This window comes from Lepidochelys olivacea (assembly GCF_965140295.1).
Source record: "Lepidochelys olivacea isolate rLepOli2 genome assembly, chromosome: 21".
NCBI lineage: Eukaryota > Metazoa > Chordata > Testudines > Cheloniidae > Lepidochelys > Lepidochelys olivacea.
The window spans coordinates 15,523,182-15,541,692 of NC_140431.1; the positions used below are offsets into that span (position 1 = coordinate 15,523,182).

At 45.0% G+C, this 18,511-nt stretch overlaps 1 protein-coding gene across 4 annotated transcripts in view; it reads right to left on the bottom strand.

The window, feature by feature from the left end:
* Positions 1 to 18,511, bottom strand: part of PPP1R12B (protein phosphatase 1 regulatory subunit 12B) — a 177,694-nt gene that overhangs the window by 10,022 nt on the left and 149,161 nt on the right. For 3 of the 4 annotated variants that reach the window (XM_084611109.1, XM_084611107.1, XM_084611112.1), the window contains 5 exons: positions 13,617 to 13,633; positions 11,820 to 11,967; positions 10,189 to 10,293; positions 9,833 to 9,886; positions 8,313 to 8,363 (listed from right to left, as the gene is read on the bottom strand). In XM_084611109.1, the coding sequence (XP_084467235.1) occupies positions 8,313 to 8,363; positions 9,833 to 9,886; positions 10,189 to 10,293; positions 11,820 to 11,967; positions 13,617 to 13,633 (375 nt within the window). The remainder of the gene's footprint in view (positions 1 to 8,312; positions 8,364 to 9,832; positions 9,887 to 10,188; positions 10,294 to 11,819; positions 11,968 to 13,616; positions 13,634 to 18,511) is intronic. The other variant, XM_084611108.1, reaches the window with a different exon arrangement.

The following is an 18,511-nucleotide window of genomic DNA, read 5'->3' on the forward strand; positions in this document are numbered from 1 at the left end:
AGAGATGGGGACTCCACCCCTTCCCTTGGTAGTTTCTACCGGTGATTAATCACCCACACTGTTAAAGATTTGTACCTTATTTCTAATACGGATAAGTCTCCTAGCTCCAAGGGCTGGAACACATTGCCTCCCTAGTTATATTTGAGTGTGCCCATGTACCTCTGAACTAACCTGACACAAGACTGACAGGGGCTTGAAGGAGACAGTTAGGATTTACATTTTTAGTTCTCTTAATTTTAACACTGAGCAAGAAAAAGCAAGACAGAAGAGACCTAACTGCCTGGCATGTGATGAGGAAAGCTGATCAAAACAGACAACTTTGGGGCTAACAGTAATTGCTCTGCAGTAAATTTAACAATTGTGAAAAAAGCAAATGCATCTTGCATGCCTCCTACCTGTTCATGTTAACCTTTAAACAGATTGCTTGGGGGATATTGTAAATGCTGCATTAAAGTCCCAGTCAAAGCGTGCCTTTCAAAACACAGAGGGGGACAAACTGTTTCCTTATACAAGTAAAGTTAAAAAGAACACAGCTTTCAACTGCTAAGTGCCAGACTTTTATTAACAGCTCTCTCACTTAAGACATGTAATGCTTATTCACAATCTCCCCAGGAGGACGTTAACTCTGACTTGAGACAATCCTGGTGTCACAGGCGGTGAGTATTAGTTGCTAGCTACTGACCTCTGATACAGCTACACCAAGGTGAAATAACAACTCCTCATAATAACTGGTATGATCAATTACACGCTGCAATAAATGCTCCCACTTTAAGATATAATGGACGGTGCTAGCAAACTCACTGGAATTTAGAAAACGAGTAACATGTCCATTTATCAGCATGAAGAGTCCCAGGAGAGCATGAGGACAAATATTCCGGTTTTGAGTAGCAGTTTGTTATCCATTCCAGCCCCTACTGTGTCCTTTGCTGAGCAGTTTTTGAGAAAGTGGGGGGGGGGGGAGAAGGGGGTTAAGTCTTCCATTTACACAAGACTATGCTCTCCAATCCCAAGCCCACACATGGAAACCTCATCCCTGGAGTATGAGTGATTTGCAAAAGCGATGAGGCCAGCATCTCCAAAGTGGGGCAAAGAGCAGAGAAGCCAAATGCAGTGTACTCTAAAACCTTGGGTTCAAACACAGAATTATGTCATGCTGGAAGGTTGGGTTTTTTTAAGAGTGGGTGGGGGGAATCCTTTGCCCACCACCCCTTTGCCACATGCTGTGTTTTGAGCCACAGGCTTACCAAACACCTTCATGAAGAGTTAAAAGGGGCAAGGGACAGTTCAGACAACAACAGTAAAGACCTGCCTGGAATAGAGGAAGGAGGCGAGGTGAACTGGAGGGGAAGAAGCTATAGCTCTTCTGATTCTGGGGGCTCGGTGGATGCTGAGAGCCTGGCTATGACCCGGGTCAAGGCCCTGTTTTCGGCCAACAGCTGCTCATTCATCTGCCTCAGGGCGTGAATCTGTTTGAGCTGGTGGAGGTTCTGCAGAGAGTGAGACAGAGTGGACAGAAAGACAGACAAAACAGACCAAGGATATAAGAGGCCACAAGTGTGAATTTAGTTCACAAGCACTAAAAAAAAGATCAGCAATGTGAGCGAAGTGGAGAGATGTGAAAGCACACAAGAGGCTGGACAACACACTGAAGTATTAGAAAGGAAGCCTCAGGCACCATTCATTCTGCTACAGGCTAAACCCACTCAAACAGCTGGTTTATTAAGAATGGCAGCTCTCCCTTGTAGGCTGTGTTCCATCTTACTGTCCTTGAAAGCCACACATGGTAACCCTGGGCACAGTACCTGAACTTTCCTTACAAGAGAGTTTGACATCAATGGCACATTGGCCACAGGGACCATGGTTTTGAAGGCAGCTCCGGGGCAACTAAGGATCTCGAATTCTTCCTCTTCATGTGACCTCCTGCTCAAAGAAAAGCAGCTTTGTGTAATGAAGCGGGTTCTTGTAGTAGAGCTGCGTAGAGGAATCTTAAAAATACAGACTGCAACACACGCTACCTCTACTGTCCTACACTCTCCAGGCTGCAGAGCTATTTCCAACAGCAAAGGGAAGGCTAACCTGTACCTTACAGTCCTCTGATCTGCCTCACTCTCTACCCAAGTACCATCCATCCCCATATGAAGACTAAAGCACATACATAGTTTTATCAGTGCATCTGCTGCAGACCTGCAATTCCATCCTGTGTCCCTCACCACTCTGCCACCCTGAACGGCAGCATCTTCTACTCGGGTGCCTGGTCATCTACCAATCGTGCCAAAGTGCATGTGTTCATGCATCCCCTCCGAAATCACCACTCAATTCTTCTCTCAGCCACCCAAGCTAAATTTGAGCACCGATCTCAGTCAGTGAAAATTCAGTGCCTCAAGCCACCCAGCTCCCAATGGATTAGTCTTTTTTAAATAGAGAAATATATTTCTTCATGATGCCACACTAAACAGCAGGCATACTAGGAACACAGCATTCTCAATTAACAAAAGAAATCAATGGACCCAGGGCAATATAGAGATGAATACCTTAAAATGAGAAAAAGAGGACTTGTGGCACCTTAGAGACTAACCAATTTATTTGAGCATGAGCTTTCGTGAGCTACAGCTCACTTATGCATCCGATGAAGTGAGCTGTAGCTCACGAAAGCTTACGCTCAAATACATTGGTTAGTCTCTAAGATGCCACAAGTCCTCCTGTTCTTTTTGCGAATACAGACTGACACGGCTGCTCCTCTGATACCTGTTAAAATGAGATTAGTACGGTTATAGCTGCTACAGGAGAGGGAAAAGGCAAGATGAAGGAAAGCATGGAAGACACACAGTAAAAGCAAAAGCAGTGAGAGCAACACAGACACTAGCTGCATGTCAGCCATTATTCAGAGATGATATTCTTCTTATGCCACGAATGGCAATACACATGCCAAGTTCAAGTGACAGGAAGTGACTGAGGACTTGACAGTTTCCTTTTCCCAGCAGGACCAACCACTAGCCAGTCCAACAGAGGCAAAGCATGTGCTAGATACAAGGCTGTATCGTGGAGATGGGTGCAGGGAAGTTGAGCAGAGACCGAAACAGGCATGAGAAGAACAATCCTAAATTCAAAAGTGAAAAAAATCTAGGCCTTGATCACGTCAGTGTAAAATCTTGTGTTCTCTGAAAATTCAAAGAGTCAAACGCTCCTCCGAGTGCGTGGGCATACGGTGGATGGGTTACGAGGGGAGGCAGCCACTGGAAAGGCAATGCCATTTGTGCAGTTTAGTCAATATGGTGGATTAAAAAGGAGGCCTCTGTTCACTGGAGCAACAAGTCTTTCCTGAACTGTACGGGCAAGAGCTGAAGGACTACACCCAATTTACATAAACCAGTGTTGACAGAGTCACCAGAGGGGCCACTGCAGGCTGGGACCTGCAGCGTCTGAGGGCTGTACCTGTGTATTAAAGAGAAGGGCAGCTGCAAAGGGCATTTGAGATCCCCATGCCATAAACCAGTAGCAAATACCATTAAGATGGAACTGAGGGACAAAGTACTTTATTGAACAAGTCAGGAACCAGGAGAGCTAACCCTAAAGCCTTGGAAGATAAACATAAGCAGCAGGGGTGAATAGAGGGAAGTGGCTTAATGTAAGTGTTGTCAAACTTAAATTATGTGCTCGTTACAAGTAACAAAACAGCTACTGCTACTCAGTCTGTTTTTACATTCACCAGCACGATTCATTTTATGTAGCATTGAACATTTGATACAAGGGGCCAAATTCATCACTGGTGTCAATGGCAGTGTAAATTATGCATTTGGTGCAAGGAGAAAATTAGTGAGGATTTGCAAAAGGATTTAGCATTCAGCTGATCGGCAAAATGAGTGCAGTTTACACATCAATATGAAAGAACAAACAATGGCCTTAGCACATTGCAATGAACATGTGTAATGGAATTGGAAAGAAATCTCCTCGTGAATCTCAGGGAGGCAATATCCTACACTAGGGAAATGAGTCATAGTCTATCCCTAATTTGTCCAGGCCAAACTGGTCTCTCACTATGAATATTCATGCACCTTTATTAGGCCAGAGCAGTCAGCCTCAAATATGATCTCAATTGACAAATATTGAGAGACTGATACGCTTACGATACTGCCATCAAAACAGACACCAAGAGAACTGCCGTCCCCTCTTGGTATTTCAGTTAAGCTGCAGTGTTTCATTGGAGTTGTGTGGCTGGCAAGAATAGAACAAACATAAAATAGATCTAAGCTGTAAAATGAGAGACATGTATTTGAGAGAAAACATATTGATTTAGAGACAATGTTCATATTCCAGTTCAGATACTGGATCCAAACCTCAGAATGCCAGCAACTCAGCACAGCCTGGCCTCAGCAGCACTGCAACCTACAATCATCTGGGGTTGACTACGGTGTGGAGATGCGTGTACACTCCCAGCAAGGTGAAGCACTGCGGGGAAAGCCAGCTTTCCAGTTCTTACACTCAAAGAAAGCCTGGTAATGGCCAAAAAGCCAGGCCCAAAGCCAACAGCAAATACCAGATCCTGAGTGAGACTGCTATAATTGCTCATTGCCTTTCTTGGTACTTGGGCTACAGAACAGCTGTCCAATCCAGCTGTCCATGAACAAAATTTCCAGCATCTTGGGCCTGCATCAGTCAAAGGCAATGCATTTGCACTGGTTCTCAGACTTTTCTATAGGTGACCCCTTTCAAACAGCAAGCCTCTGAGTGCGACAACACCCCCCCCCACACCTTTATAAATTAAAACAATGCTTTTTAAAAAAATATTTAACACTATTATAAATGCTGGAGGTAAAGCAGGGTTTGGGGGTGGAGGCTGACAGCTCGCAACCCCCACATAATCTCACAACCCCCTGAAGAGTCACAGAATATCAGTTGGAAGGGACCTCAGGAGGTCATCTAGTCCAAGCCCCTGCTCAAAGCAGGACCAATCCCCAATTTTTGCCCCAAATCCCTAAATGGCCCCCTCAAGGATTGAACTCACAACCCTGGGTTTAGCAGGCCAATGCTCAAACCACTGAGCTATCCCTCCCCCCTGTCATGACCTGGAGTCATGACCCCCAGTTTGAGAATCCGTGCATTAGAGCATCCAGCTATTTCAAGAGGGCTCAGTGCAAACATATCTCACCAAATGCTGGGATCCCTCTTCTGCTGCCAATATGGGCAGCTTCCGTTGATTTCAATGGAAGTTTCCTGTATCCTGTTTTAGGAGAATGGAGCAATCTTGGGAGCTTGGGCATTGAATTCAATGCATCATAAATGGTAATTTTCTTTCTGCTTCACTAACCAGGTTCCTGCACCTTCAGTCAGATCAGCACACCTTAGATTTAGTCAGGGAAACATTCTGGACTGCTCTATCACCTCAGCAAGAGCGTGACTGTGTGCACATTTCTCTTCATGCACTGAAGATTTCTCAGGATCAGCTATTTTCTTCTTTATGCTATTCCCTGCTTTTTGGTTGCTACCTTAGCATCAGGCTAAGTCCATGAATTGGGGGAGCCAAGTAACTAGTATTCTGAAGCACAAGATGGAGCAGAAAAGCTTTCTACCCGGTATGCCCAAGCACTGTGTGTGATTCTCACCTGCTTCTCTAGCCCTAGAGAGTCTGCTACAATGGGATTCAAGTCTTCTCTATTCACTCTGGTTGGAATCAGTCTATTGGAGGACACCTGATGCACAGAGCAGGAGGAGAGCAAGACAAATACCAAAGGAACAGGGAACTTGGAAATCGGTCAGATCCAGATTAACTCAAAACTTGTTATGACTAATGGAAGGAAACCTTCTGAAAATTACATGATTAACTCTCGTGCCAATGACCCAAGATGTTGGATTATTGGAACATTTCACATCCCACGCCTCTATGCCCTCCATGTAAAGGAAACCTAGTGAACTGGCTCAACTGACACCACTTCAGTTCGCTAGGCAGAGAATATACAAGACTAGCAAGCAAGGGGAAGATGGGGGTCAGCAGGTTCCTCTCTGGTGGCAGTGTTGGGAGTGACACACAAGCACACAGGGAAATGCTTTAGTCTTCATAGTGCCATTCACACATTAGAGATTAAAATGCTTATTCTCTTAACCCTCTCTTTCAGCTGATAAGACAGTGTCGATTCTCTCACTTTCAGGAAAGATGTAAGACAATAGTGAGTAGTCTGCTTTTCTAACAGTCCAGCACAAGCATTGCCTCATTTAACATTTCTAGCTCAGCAATTTATACCCTCTTAATGAGTGGCTGGCAGCCAAGAAATGCTACAACACAGCAGGGTCTGACAGCGTTCTTATGAACTTTCTGCAAGAGTAACAAAGTCAAAACGTAATGGCAGCACAGAGGAGCTGCAGTCAGGGTGAATCTATCTTTGTTCTATTAACACCAGGTCACTCTGGCTGCTTTCTTCAGGAGGAGCACAGTAAAGTGAGGCTATGAATGGGTAAAAGCAGTTGATGAAAAGAATAAGTGTCAGTCCAGGGGCTCTGGTAGGCCAGTCTCAGTAGTTTGTCAGCATCAAATGCACTGAAGCACACAGAACTGACAGGCCATCGATTGGCCTGTTTACTCTGCAGGTTAAGCTGCTTTGTGGTCCACATGCATACTTACCACGAGGAAGATTTACACCTCAGATTGCTGAAAACTAAGTGTTCATACAGACAAGCCCACTGTTAGTGTGACTGCTGTAAAAATAGGGGAACATGGTTACCCTGAGAGTCACATTTTCATGGCTACAAGCAAGAACAATGTCTCTGTGGTGATGAAATGCTCACTATTCTGGTGCTTATATTTAAAATAAATGTATACATGTGACCATCTAGCCTCCACTCCCTCTTCTCCCACCAGCTAGTACGTGTGGATTTCAAACTTATTTTCTGCTAATCAAACTGCTGTTTGAAGGTCCATCCACAAAGACTCCAGCTGAGCTCTGTTTACCCACAATTAACAATTACATTCCAAGTTCTTCATTCTCCCTGCTCTATTCAGGTTCTTACATGGTAGCAGGATGTCTGCCTCCCTATGTGAGCATGCAATTATATGTGACAGTGTCGTAACGTGGCCTTTCTGGGACACTGACCTCTCCGGACTGTGCCCAGAACCTCACTTTGCAGGGCTATCTCTGAGCCCTTGTCTACAACCAGGAAGTCGAGATCCTCTAGTAATTTGAATTTAAGATACAGGAATAGCCAACTGGAGCTTTACTTCAAAGACTCATTGTGCTCAGTAAAAATCTGAAGCTCCTTTGAGCAAATGTGAAATTGGAACCATCTCCAGAAAGGCAGGAAATTGCTTTCATCACTGCAATAGGTTAGCTCTTAACCCTCATGAGGAGAATCCTCCTTTTTGTTTAAAGTGATGAAGCTACATCCCACTTGGATTGCGTTCAAAGGGAAACGAACCGGGGGAGAGAACAAAGAGGCGCATTCTATCAATGTCAGCATGAGCGTATTACAGAAGATGATGTAACGTTGCAAAACCAGCTTAAAGCCTTCGGTTCACTGGGACAGCACAACATGCTGCCTCCCCCACATCAGAATAAGCTGACTCCAGAGCAGTGCCAGCCAGCTCAGTGCTTGCAGGGCTTTCAAGCGAGGATGGCAGTCCTTCCATGCAGCTGACTGGCAGGAGAAATGGCAAAGCAAAGGAGCTGTTTGAGTGGGGCAGTCGCTGCTTTGAGAGGGCACATGCTACTGAGCATCCCTGTGGATTTCAATGGGGGTAAGAGTGAACAAATATAGGGAAGTCTGACAACAATCTTCTGTACCAAGATGACTCACTGAGATTTCCTTCCAGCAACGTGCTCTCAGAAGGGAGGGCAGAAATACAATCATTTTAAGTTTTCCCCTGGCTGCTGTGTGAGACTTCTCAAAGCCAGCATCACCTCCCTGACAAACTCCTTTGCCTTTCCAGTTCACATGAAATGAAATACTGAGGGCTTTACTTTAGCTTGCCTACTACTCCAGGGCATGCAGGGTCAGCACACCGAAGCTCACCCAGGAGATCACAGAGGGTCAGTTCCTGAAAGCACTCTTGGAGAAATAGCTTTCACGGTTGTGGGATCAAACAGCACGGGCACAGATCCAGCGTGAGGTGCAACTGACTGAGTGATCATATACAGCAATTCTAGCATCAGACCATGCTCTGAGAACATGGTCAGTAACTCAAGTCAAGATTGCATAAAGGGACACACACAGAGGGTTACATAGGGCACCTCCCCCCACAACATACTCCACTCCTGCATGATAACCTCTTCAATCATTAATCCTAAACACAGAAGGGAAAAAGGGGTGAGCAAATTCTTTCATACCTTCATCTCCTCCTCCATTTCAGAAAGTCTCCGCTCGAGGGCTCGTTTCCCCTGTTTAGAAACATTCAAAACACTGATGATCATGTGGCAGATTTGGGGAAGAACTCAATACTTTTTCTTCAAAGCAAAAAATAGCAGCTTATATTTCTATAGTGACATTCATAGAAAAGTATCCCAAAGCACTTCACAAAAGCAGGAATTACTTCATCTACCAGTCAAATGTAGCCATCAGTGGGGTGGAGCATGGCAGCTGTTAAACTCACATGCAGTGTTACTAGACAGTTTTAAAGACAGGATGTAAGAAAGCTGTATGTGATTGAAATGGCAGGGGGCGTTTGAGGAGGCAGAACTACCCGCCCTCCCGCCAATGAACTGGAATTGAACTAGAACCCAGTTATGCCCCCTTTATGAAACTGCATTATGGGTTCTAGTATCCACAATTGTTCAGGACTTCCTGCTGCAGCACTGGCTCGAGCCCTCTCAGAAGAGGGGAAGAAAGCCATTGACTCAAACACTACCACCACTGCTTGCAGCACCTACAGGTCTGCTGAAGAGCCCTCAACGAAGTACTGACCAGGCTCAGCCCTGCTTAACTGGAGAGATCTGACGAGATCTGGGGCTTGGCTACGCTTACATTTTAGAGCGCTCTAATTTGCTGTCTCAGGGGTGTGAAAAATCAACCCCCCCCCCCGAGCACAGCAAGTCAGAGCGCTTTAAAGGTGTGGAGGTGGATTACCAGGCGCGTGGGGAGAGCTCTCTCCCAGCACTCGCGTACAACCACGTTCGCACTTCAGAGTGCTGCCGAGACAGCGCTTTGAAGTGTCCAGTGTAGCCATGCCCTAAGACAGTATAGGCTTATGTGCAGGCCAAGGAGAAGGAATCTTTGCTACTGTCCAAACTCAGGATGCTTGAATGTGACCATCTCTGAACACTGGTACGTGTTTGCACACAAGTAGCTCCTGTCTTTCACTCCAGGAATTGGACTTAAACCCCATCCTCACAACTAGCAGAAGGCTCCAAAATCTAATGAATCAAACACGGTGTAAACAATGGGATAAAGATATCACTTTAGCCAGGAACGGCAATTTACATCTTTGATTTACTGCTGTGATTTGACTGCTCAGATCGGGGAAGGGAGTGCTCAGAGGCTCATATTTCAAGGTATAAGATACTACCCACTTGACTGGAAAGGATTGGGTTTTTTGTTGAGATGGTCCTTTGTGTTAGTGAAGACTAGGAGGATGTAGAAGGAATTGCCACACTGGAATTGCACAAGGAATTGCCATGAAGGGTCAATTGTGGTTCTGTAGCATCTTGTGATAAGGTAGACAGTTAAGTTTAACTGTTTTACAGTAGCAGAAAAGCTTGGGGAGCCAAGATCAGAACTCCTGTATTATCGCAAGCACTATTCCATGGAGCAGAAACAAAATGTGCCCATGTTTTTAATTAACATTTTCCTTCCGGAAACTAACATGCACATCAGAGCCATAAGAATCGAAGAATGGGACACAAACACATACCCTTTTCTCCATTTCCAGCATACTCGATCGGTCAGAGGTTTTTTCCTGTTTCTGCTATTTCAATTACAAATAGAAAGTTATTAAAACAGAGTGGCATGCGCATGGACAGCACAGAGAGAATGGCCAGAACCTCCATATGTAAGAAAGCTGTTTTTACAAGGAGCCTAATGTAGTTAGCATGAACAATCATACTTTCTACTTCAATAGCACCTTTTAGAGAATCCAAAGCACTTTACAAGCAAGCACAATTTTCTTTTATGGAAACCGTACCAGCACCTCCAAATCATAGGTTCATCAGCCAACACCCCCTCCTCCTGTCTTCATCTCCCCAGTTCTGGAGCCCCTTTCCTCCTTACCTGGGCTGCTTTTTCCAGTTTTGATTTGATATCAGCCAGCTCCAGCTGGGCTTCCTGCAGTTTGGATTTCAGCTTTTGGTTTTCAGACAGCGCGCCCTCGTAGAGCTGAAACAGGGAGCCAGGTATTTGAATTGCTCTGTGCCTGTCGTATGAGCCTGCCTAACAGTCACAACTGCATGGAGACGTGTTGCTCCACAGCTCTGAACACCAGTAGCAGGTTTTAGAGCCATTTCTGCATTGCCACCACTTTCTAAGAATGGCTCAACTCTTCTGCGCTGATTTTCCCCCCCCAGTCCTAATAAACTGATCCCATAAAAGAAATTAAGAAGGTCCGTTGTGGCTTTTGTAGTTTAAGTCCCTTTTCTTTGTCTACTGCCTGTGGCATTTTTAAAAATGGCTTGCCTGTCTTAATAATTTAATATAATAAAGAATTCAGATGTTCAATCAACATCACTGAGTTGGCTGACCAGACCTAAACCTATAATTCAGCTGAGAGTGTGTTGCTCTGCTCTTACATGGTTTCACTTCAAGGAAGAGAAATAAACAGTCAAGAATTTTACCAGGGAGAAAGATTACCAGCCTCACCAATTCCTGAGTCCATCAGTACTTCCCACCTCTCAGAGAGGCAAGACAAACGCCTTTAGGCAAACTGTGCTGGAACGTTATAGTCCTGCACACTGACTGGTTGTTAAGGAGACACTGGTTTCTAATTCAGATGGAGTCCTCTCTCACCATACTAGTTTTTAGTTTAAAAAACTAAACTGAAGTACCTTCTAGGGTTTCACATCCCTGGGAATGAAGATCACCTTAATCTGTTCACCTTTCAACAGTTGTGACTTGCTATTACCATATTTTATTTCATTTATTTTACACACACACACGTTCCTCTCTGCTCTAAGATCAGGTAAAGAATGATTTTACCCCTTAGCTTTAGTTATTGAAGGATTAAGGCAAGAGTTAAATTAGGTTCTTCCAAAATAGCTATATAAGGTGGTAGCTTAAAGCCCACGGACGTATAGTACGCTCCCCTTAGCTCATAATACCAAACAACGTATTTTGGTTTTCCCTGCTGACTAGCATTCCAGGTTTCATCCTGGTGCTGATTCAAAGCAGATGAAGACTGTAATGAAAACCAGTGGTTATAAACACCGAGCAAACATTACCCAGCAATAATGCAAGATAAGGCTTTCCGAAATGCCACTCAGACTGTGTAGCTACTTTTCAGATGCTTTCATCTTTGTCATTTGAGAAATTCCCCTGAAAAGGAACTTTGTAAACTAGCTGCATGTTAACAAAGCAAACCACTCTGAGCTGGAGCACTTCTTCAGCCTGTTTGCCTCTTTCCTGTGTATTCAGTCTTCTCTCGTTCCCTGAGTCCATGGTTCTTTTATATCTTCGAAGGAGCGTGATTCCAGCAGACAGTGAAGTCAGGAGAAACAAACCCTGAGATGGTTGGGCTGACAAAATAACCCTTTGCTTGCAAGGTAACTTAGTGATTCCTGAAAACTCTCCCTTTTTAATCTTTCACAGCTCCTCCCAGCAGACCTCAGGTTTCTGCAAGAAGGCTACAGCTCAAATAGGCAGCGCTTAGGGTATATGGGGTAGAAATATTACATATAAAAGAGCCCTACTTTTTTATAGTCCCTGTTAGTGTCCTCCTCTGTTCTACTGCTGAGGGAAGCCAGGCGGTTCTCTCTTCTGGTGTAAGCGCTGGAGCGGCTGGTGGCACGATCGCTGTACGAGTCACTGGTGGTAGGGCTTGTACCTGCTGATTCCAACCTACAAACAAACAAGATCCAACTCTAGTAGAGAAGAGTAGCGATCAGCCTGGGAACAGCTGAGATGCGGTCAGTGTGACCATGACTGGTCAGGACTCAAGCCTTCCAAGAAACATCTCAACACCTACCAGAAGCAGCTCAGAACATTCACTGATATAACGTCACTGCTATCATTCTGGACTCATAGAATATCAGGGTTGGAAGGGACCTCAGGAGGTCATCTAGTCCCACCCCCTGCTCAAAAGCAGGACCCATCCCCAATTAAATCATCCCAGCCAGGGCTTTGTCAAGCATGACCTTAAAAACTTCTAAGGAAGGAGATTCCACCACCTCCCTAGGCAACGCATTCCAGTGTTTCACCACCCTCCTAGTGAAAAAGTTTTTCCTAATATCCAACCTAAACCTCCCCCACTGCAACTTGAGACCATTACTCCTTGTCCTGTCCTCTTCCACCACTGAGAATAGTCTAGAACCATCCTCTCTGGAACTACCTCTCAGGTAGTTGAAAGCAGCTATCAAATCCCTCCTCATTCTTCTCTTCCGCAGACTAAACAATCCCAGTTCCCTCAGCCTCTCCTCATAACTCATGTGTTCCAGACCCCTAACCATTTTTGTTGCCCTTCGCTGGACTCTCTCCAATTTATCCACATCCTTCTTGTAGTGTGGGGCCCAAAACTGGACACAGTACTCCAGATGAGGCCTCACCAATGTCGAATAGAGGGGGACGATCACGTCCCTCCATCTGCTCGCTATGCCCCTACTTATACATCCCAAAATGCCATTGGCCTTCTTGGCAACAAGGGCACACTGTTGACTCATATCCAGCTTCTCGTCCACTGTCACCCCTAGGTCCTTTTCCGCAGAACTGCTGCCTAGCCATTCGGTCCCTAGTCTGTAGCTGTGCATTGGGTTCTTCCGTCCTAAGTGCAGGACTCTGCACTTGTCCTTGTTAAACCTCATCAGATTTCTTTTGGCCCAATTCTCTAATTCGTCTAGGGCCCTCTCTATCCTATCCCTACCCTCCAGCATATCTACCTCTCCTCCCAGTTTAGTGTCATCTGCAAACTTGTGGAGGGTGCAATCCACACCATCCTCCAGATCATTTATGAAGATATTGAACAAAACCGGCCCCAGGACCGACCCTTGGGGCACTCCACTTGACACCGGCTGCCAACTAGATATGGAGCTCAGTGCAAAGCTTAAATGAAGTTCACATGAGGAACTCCTGGACAATGTGGTCACCTACAGCTTGGAAACTCAGAAAATGGGGTATTGGCCCCATCCCTGCCAAACAAGGATATACGAGTCAGCGGTTTCTGCCAACCTTTCCCCAAGGTATGGTTCTGCCTCGCTGGCGGAGAGGTTCCCCACCCATTCAAACGGCAGTGAAAAGGATAATTTCTTTCCCCTTGCTGAGTCACTGCCTATGTGATTTCTTTCTGGGAGAAGAATGGTTCCAAAACTTGCATGAGGCAAGTACTTATATCAAGGGAACGCTTTTTGGAATTGACCTAGTCCTGGACCCTGATCCCTGTTTCATCTCCAATAAGCAGGAAATGCTACTCATTTAGAGCGCTGTGAATGTAGGAGGCAAGACAAACATACCATTTATACCTATTAATTAGAAAATGTGTATGGTAAAGCTCTTACCTGGAAAGTCTTTCATGCTAAAGGAAGAGGGAGACAAAAGAAAACAGGATTAGCAAGTGAGACAACATTAACACGTCAACTCAAGAATTGCAGCCACAGCACTTAGGAGCTACTTTCCAACTCTGAAAGCAAGCCCCAAGAACACTGCTACAAGCTTTATCCCATTTATCCAAACTGTATTATCTCACGTATCCAAACCACAAATCTCTGATCTTTTCCCATAACCTCTCAATTGCTATGACTTCACTGCAGCATTTCAGGTTTCAACCTACTGAAAAGGAATGACAAGTACTGAAGACACTGGGCAAAATCCAAGTTTCCAAAATCATAACATTGTGGGGATGACTGTCAGGGAGGAAAGTGGAGTCGGATACGAGTGTGTGCGTCTGTCTGTCTGTAATAAAGACTGCAATGAGATTCCGCATCTGAGGAAGTGAGCTGTAGCTCACGAAAGCTTATGCTCTAATAAATTGGTTAGTCTCTAAGGTGCCACAAGTCCTCCTTTTCTCTTTACAGGGAGGCAGTTCTAAATCCATTGGCTGTATGTTAAACTTCCTCCATCTAGTTCGCATTAGGCTGACTTTAATTCTGACCCTATCAAGACCAATGATGGCTTACGTTTTACATATCCTTAAATGCAAGCCTAAAATATCCATTAGTGAAGACTGTGACTGTGTGTGCACTGCACTCAAAATCTCATTCATGGAAGGGACATTCGTCATGAAACGAATAATTCATCGGTTGTCAGATCTCCCTTAGATTCACACCAAAGGTATGAATGCATGCCTCCGAACCTTGATGGAAGAAGCGTCCATTGAGTGAGATAGATGAGAACAGCATGGGAAAGTATGACACAAAGACAACCCTCTCTCCTTCCCCCTGCGTATTTGTGTTAGACTCTGAAAATCTGCAAATCGGCATTGTTTTCATGGCTGAACATCTCACACATAAAGCAAATTTCCAGCAGAAGGAATGCTCTTTTCAGAAGTTACTCAAGAGTGCTGAGGGGACACAGCAGTACCTGAGCACAGTGAAACTTTGGGGGACCCTGGCTGCAGAGCACTGGGCGAGATGGTTTGGAATTTTCGGTGCTGAGTGCATTTCCCTGCGAGTTCAACCAACCTCCAAACCACCCCTGCAGTTCTATTCTTAGCACTGCATCTGCTGCAGCCCACTTGTGCTCTTAAACCGAAGACAATCTGAGCCAACCTATACATAAAATAAATCAGAGTATAGTTTGGCTTGGCACAACAGTCTGCTAGAGGTTAGCTGCGGTAAGCCACGCTTGCTAAAGAGAGTCTTCTGGGTTAGAACGTTCTCCACTACATACAAGTGCAGAAGTCAAACAGTAGTGGCATAGATGACACAGCATACACCATCACAAGTATGGTCCCAACACGTCCTTCCATCATCTCCGTAACCCTTGTGTGTATTTTATAGACATTTATCGAAGTTTTAACTTATATAATCCAATGCCAACTGGACCACAATTTTCCCTGTTTTGAACCTTGTGTTAGTTTTGCCACCTCTAAAATGGGTGTAAAATGCTACTATATCACAGTATTAATGCTTTACACCCATTGCACTAGTACAAGTGACAGCACAAAGCAGGAGAGAAGTGGGCCCTGTTTTAATCCCATGCCCCCCCAGGTAATTCTCCTTTGTTGGACTTGAGCTAATCAAATATGCTGTAAAATGTAATGCTAAAAGCCTCACTTGGGTGGATAACTTGCCCATTTTCAAGAGGTGAGATCTGAAGCCTTTCAGGGTGTCATGGGCTAAGACCCAGGATTTAGCTTGAAATTGTCTCTCAAACTAGGGTCGCCAACCCTTCAGGATTGTCCTGGAGTCTTCAATTAAAGATGAATTTTTAATTAAAGACTATGTCATGAGATTAAATCTCCAGGAATACGTCCAAATCAAAATTGGCAACCTATCTCAAACTGCTTGATAGTGAAAAGTCCACCTAGGCTTCAAAATTAGGCTTGCAGTCTTGTTAGACTGTTCAGCATTTCTAGCAATGTCTGAAGTCCAGGGGGCTTCTCCATGTTCATGGAGAAATACACAGCAAAGGGTTCTATATACTTTCCTTGGCTATACTATTCTTATGAGCAGGCAGGGCGAAAAAAAACTAAAAATCAGAAACTGAGCAAGAACAGAGCAACTGGGAAAAGCACCACATCATTCTGTCAACTTTTCAGCAGCATGAGGCCTGCATCCAGTTTAACTCAAGTACAGCCTTAAGGTGTATCAGAAGCTTGTGTACACTGCCACATTTGCTTGTACTTAAATATGCTTCATAATTTAATCTCACATTTCTATAGCAACAGAGAAGGATTCCGAAGTGCTTTGCAAACAAAAACGCTGTGCAAACAGTACACAGGGACCACTTCATTACACAGGCACCTCTGGAGTGAAACCTGGCAAGTGTTTAGCTGTACAAAGCAACTCTATATAACAGTTCAAGGCTGGGGGAGTGAACAGTGAAACCGCATTTGATAAGTGAACAGAAATTGCTTTGTTGGTTGAGTTCACCAGCAATGGAAAAAAGCCGGCATCAATTAGCTCTGTCTTCTTTCTGTAGTTATAGCTGCCGGATCTCTTGTGTTACACTCAGACCATACTTTGGGCACCCTTGTTTAGGGCCAGCTGCTAACTCCTGAAGTAGCTCTGCCATAAAAGTTTGAGGGGAAGATTTTCAAAAGAGACAAATTACAATTGGGCACCTAACTGCTATTTATACTTTTGAAAGTCTTCCCCTTAGTGTGGCTGCTGTTAGGGAAATGAGCAGAAAAGCTAACCACTATTTCCATGTAGGCAGTTGTGTGGCCCATCATCATAGCTAGGGCCCTACCAATTTCATGGCTGTGAAAAACGTGACATGGGCCATGAAATAAGCCCTTCCCCATGAAATCCGATGTCCCCTTGTTCCTAGGAGCACCCCTGCAAAGGGGGCTCCTAGCTCTGCCTGGGCTGGGGACAGACAGGACTTGTCCATCTCCTGCACAACTGCTCGGTGAGGGGGACAGGGGGACCAGACCCACCTTTGGGTACCTCCCCCTGCTTTAGGGCGCTCTGGGGCTGGACAGCAGCCCCAGAGGTTCCTGCAGCTAGAAGAGGCTTGTGGAGTTGGATCTGATCTTCCCTGTGCTGCTGGGAGCGCTCCAGCAAAGGGGGCTCCTAGCTGCTAGTCCGGGCAGGGCTGGGGCAGGACAGGACTTGTTCTTTCCCTGCAAGGCTGCTCTTGGGTATCTCTCTGTCTGCAGATAGCTCCGCACCCCCTCCTCCCCACTCTGTCCAGCTCTGAAGGCAGCACAGACAATCCCAAGACAATCCCATGACCCCCCTACACAGATCTGTGACCCCCCCAATCCCCTCTTGGGTCGGGACCCCGATAGTTACAACACCGTGAAATTTCAGATTTAAACATCTGAAAACGTGAAATTTACCAATTTTCAACTCCTATGGCCATGAAATTGACCATAATGGACCATTAATTTGATAGGGCCCCTAACCATAGCATTTGGTTACCTCACTGTTACTTTGTTCTGATGGCCAGCAAGATAAGGAAAGTTTGTTCTGCCCCATTATACAGGTGGAGAACTGAGGCACAGAGGGATAAGAGGACATTTTCAAACACACCTCAGTGATTCAGGAGACTATCCCATTTTCAAGGTGTTGGAGCACTTGGGGGCCCAAATTCCACTGACCTTCCAAGAAACTTTGGCTCCTAAACTGCTTGAGCGGTCTTTGGCAAAGCTGGGAATTGAACCCAGCTCTGACCTTCTGTTCACTGCCTTAACCACAAGGCTACGCTTTCGCATGTGCCTTATTTTTCTAAGAGCCTTCGGTTCGGGCAGCTGTAATTAAGAGGCCTTGCAGGGAGTTTCAGTAAGTTAAGGAGGAAAACTTCCACATTTTACTGGCATCTCAAACTGTGATGTTTACTTTGAGTAGCTTTCCCACTTCTGTCCTTACTGCCTGACACAACAGAGCCTCCTTGTTCTTTTGTAAGAGGTTCTAGTAAAACTTGCTTCTTAAAACAAAGTATTTCACTTCAGCACAAAAGTCAGACAGCTACCCAATGTCTTCCGGCCTCATCTTCTCCATTCAGCAGGGTAGAGGAAATAGGGGGTGATTAATAATACTCTTGTTGAAAATTATCCAACTGTTTTACAGATCAATATGCTAATCCCTTTCAGTGACAGCTTTTCTTACAGTGGCAACCGGTCATGGAAATAATCCACTGAATTTGAAGCTCTGCAGCTATTACATCAGGCTTGTTTATGTTCTTTAACAGCACTGAGAAAATCCTCAAACAACAGGTCTCCTTTCCTGGAGGGCAGCGTGGGGGGAGAGGGGGAAACCATTTTAAATGGAGGAGAGAGGGGGAAATCACATGGTCACCTTATGAAAAGCAAAATGTGGTCACTTTGTTCACAAACCAGGGAAGTCTCTCTTAGGCAGAGGGGAGAGAGACTGAATGAGACTGGGGGGAAAAAAGATTTAAAGCTACTGACAGAAAGGGGCAGAAAAGAGACAAGAGTATTGTGTCATCTTCCAGCTCTACTCCCTTCCACGAGAGCATCAGGTCGCATCCTTTCAGGCAGGGCTCTTCTTACTTCAGTATGGCCAAAATTACTGCTAGGAAGGACACTGCAGGGCATCCCACCAGCCTAACAGACATTTAGGAACTGAGGAGAAAGGAACAGCCAAACAGCCCCCTCAGAGGTTATTTTAAAAACATCTTTATACCACAACTTACAAAGCCAAGTTCTTTTCTTGATGGGTGGGTCCGGGTACACACTTAATCTGTATGGCTATGTGTTGTTAAATTAATCCTATTTATTATGAGAAGTTCATAATTTGCAGGAAATCATTGGATTTCACATTTG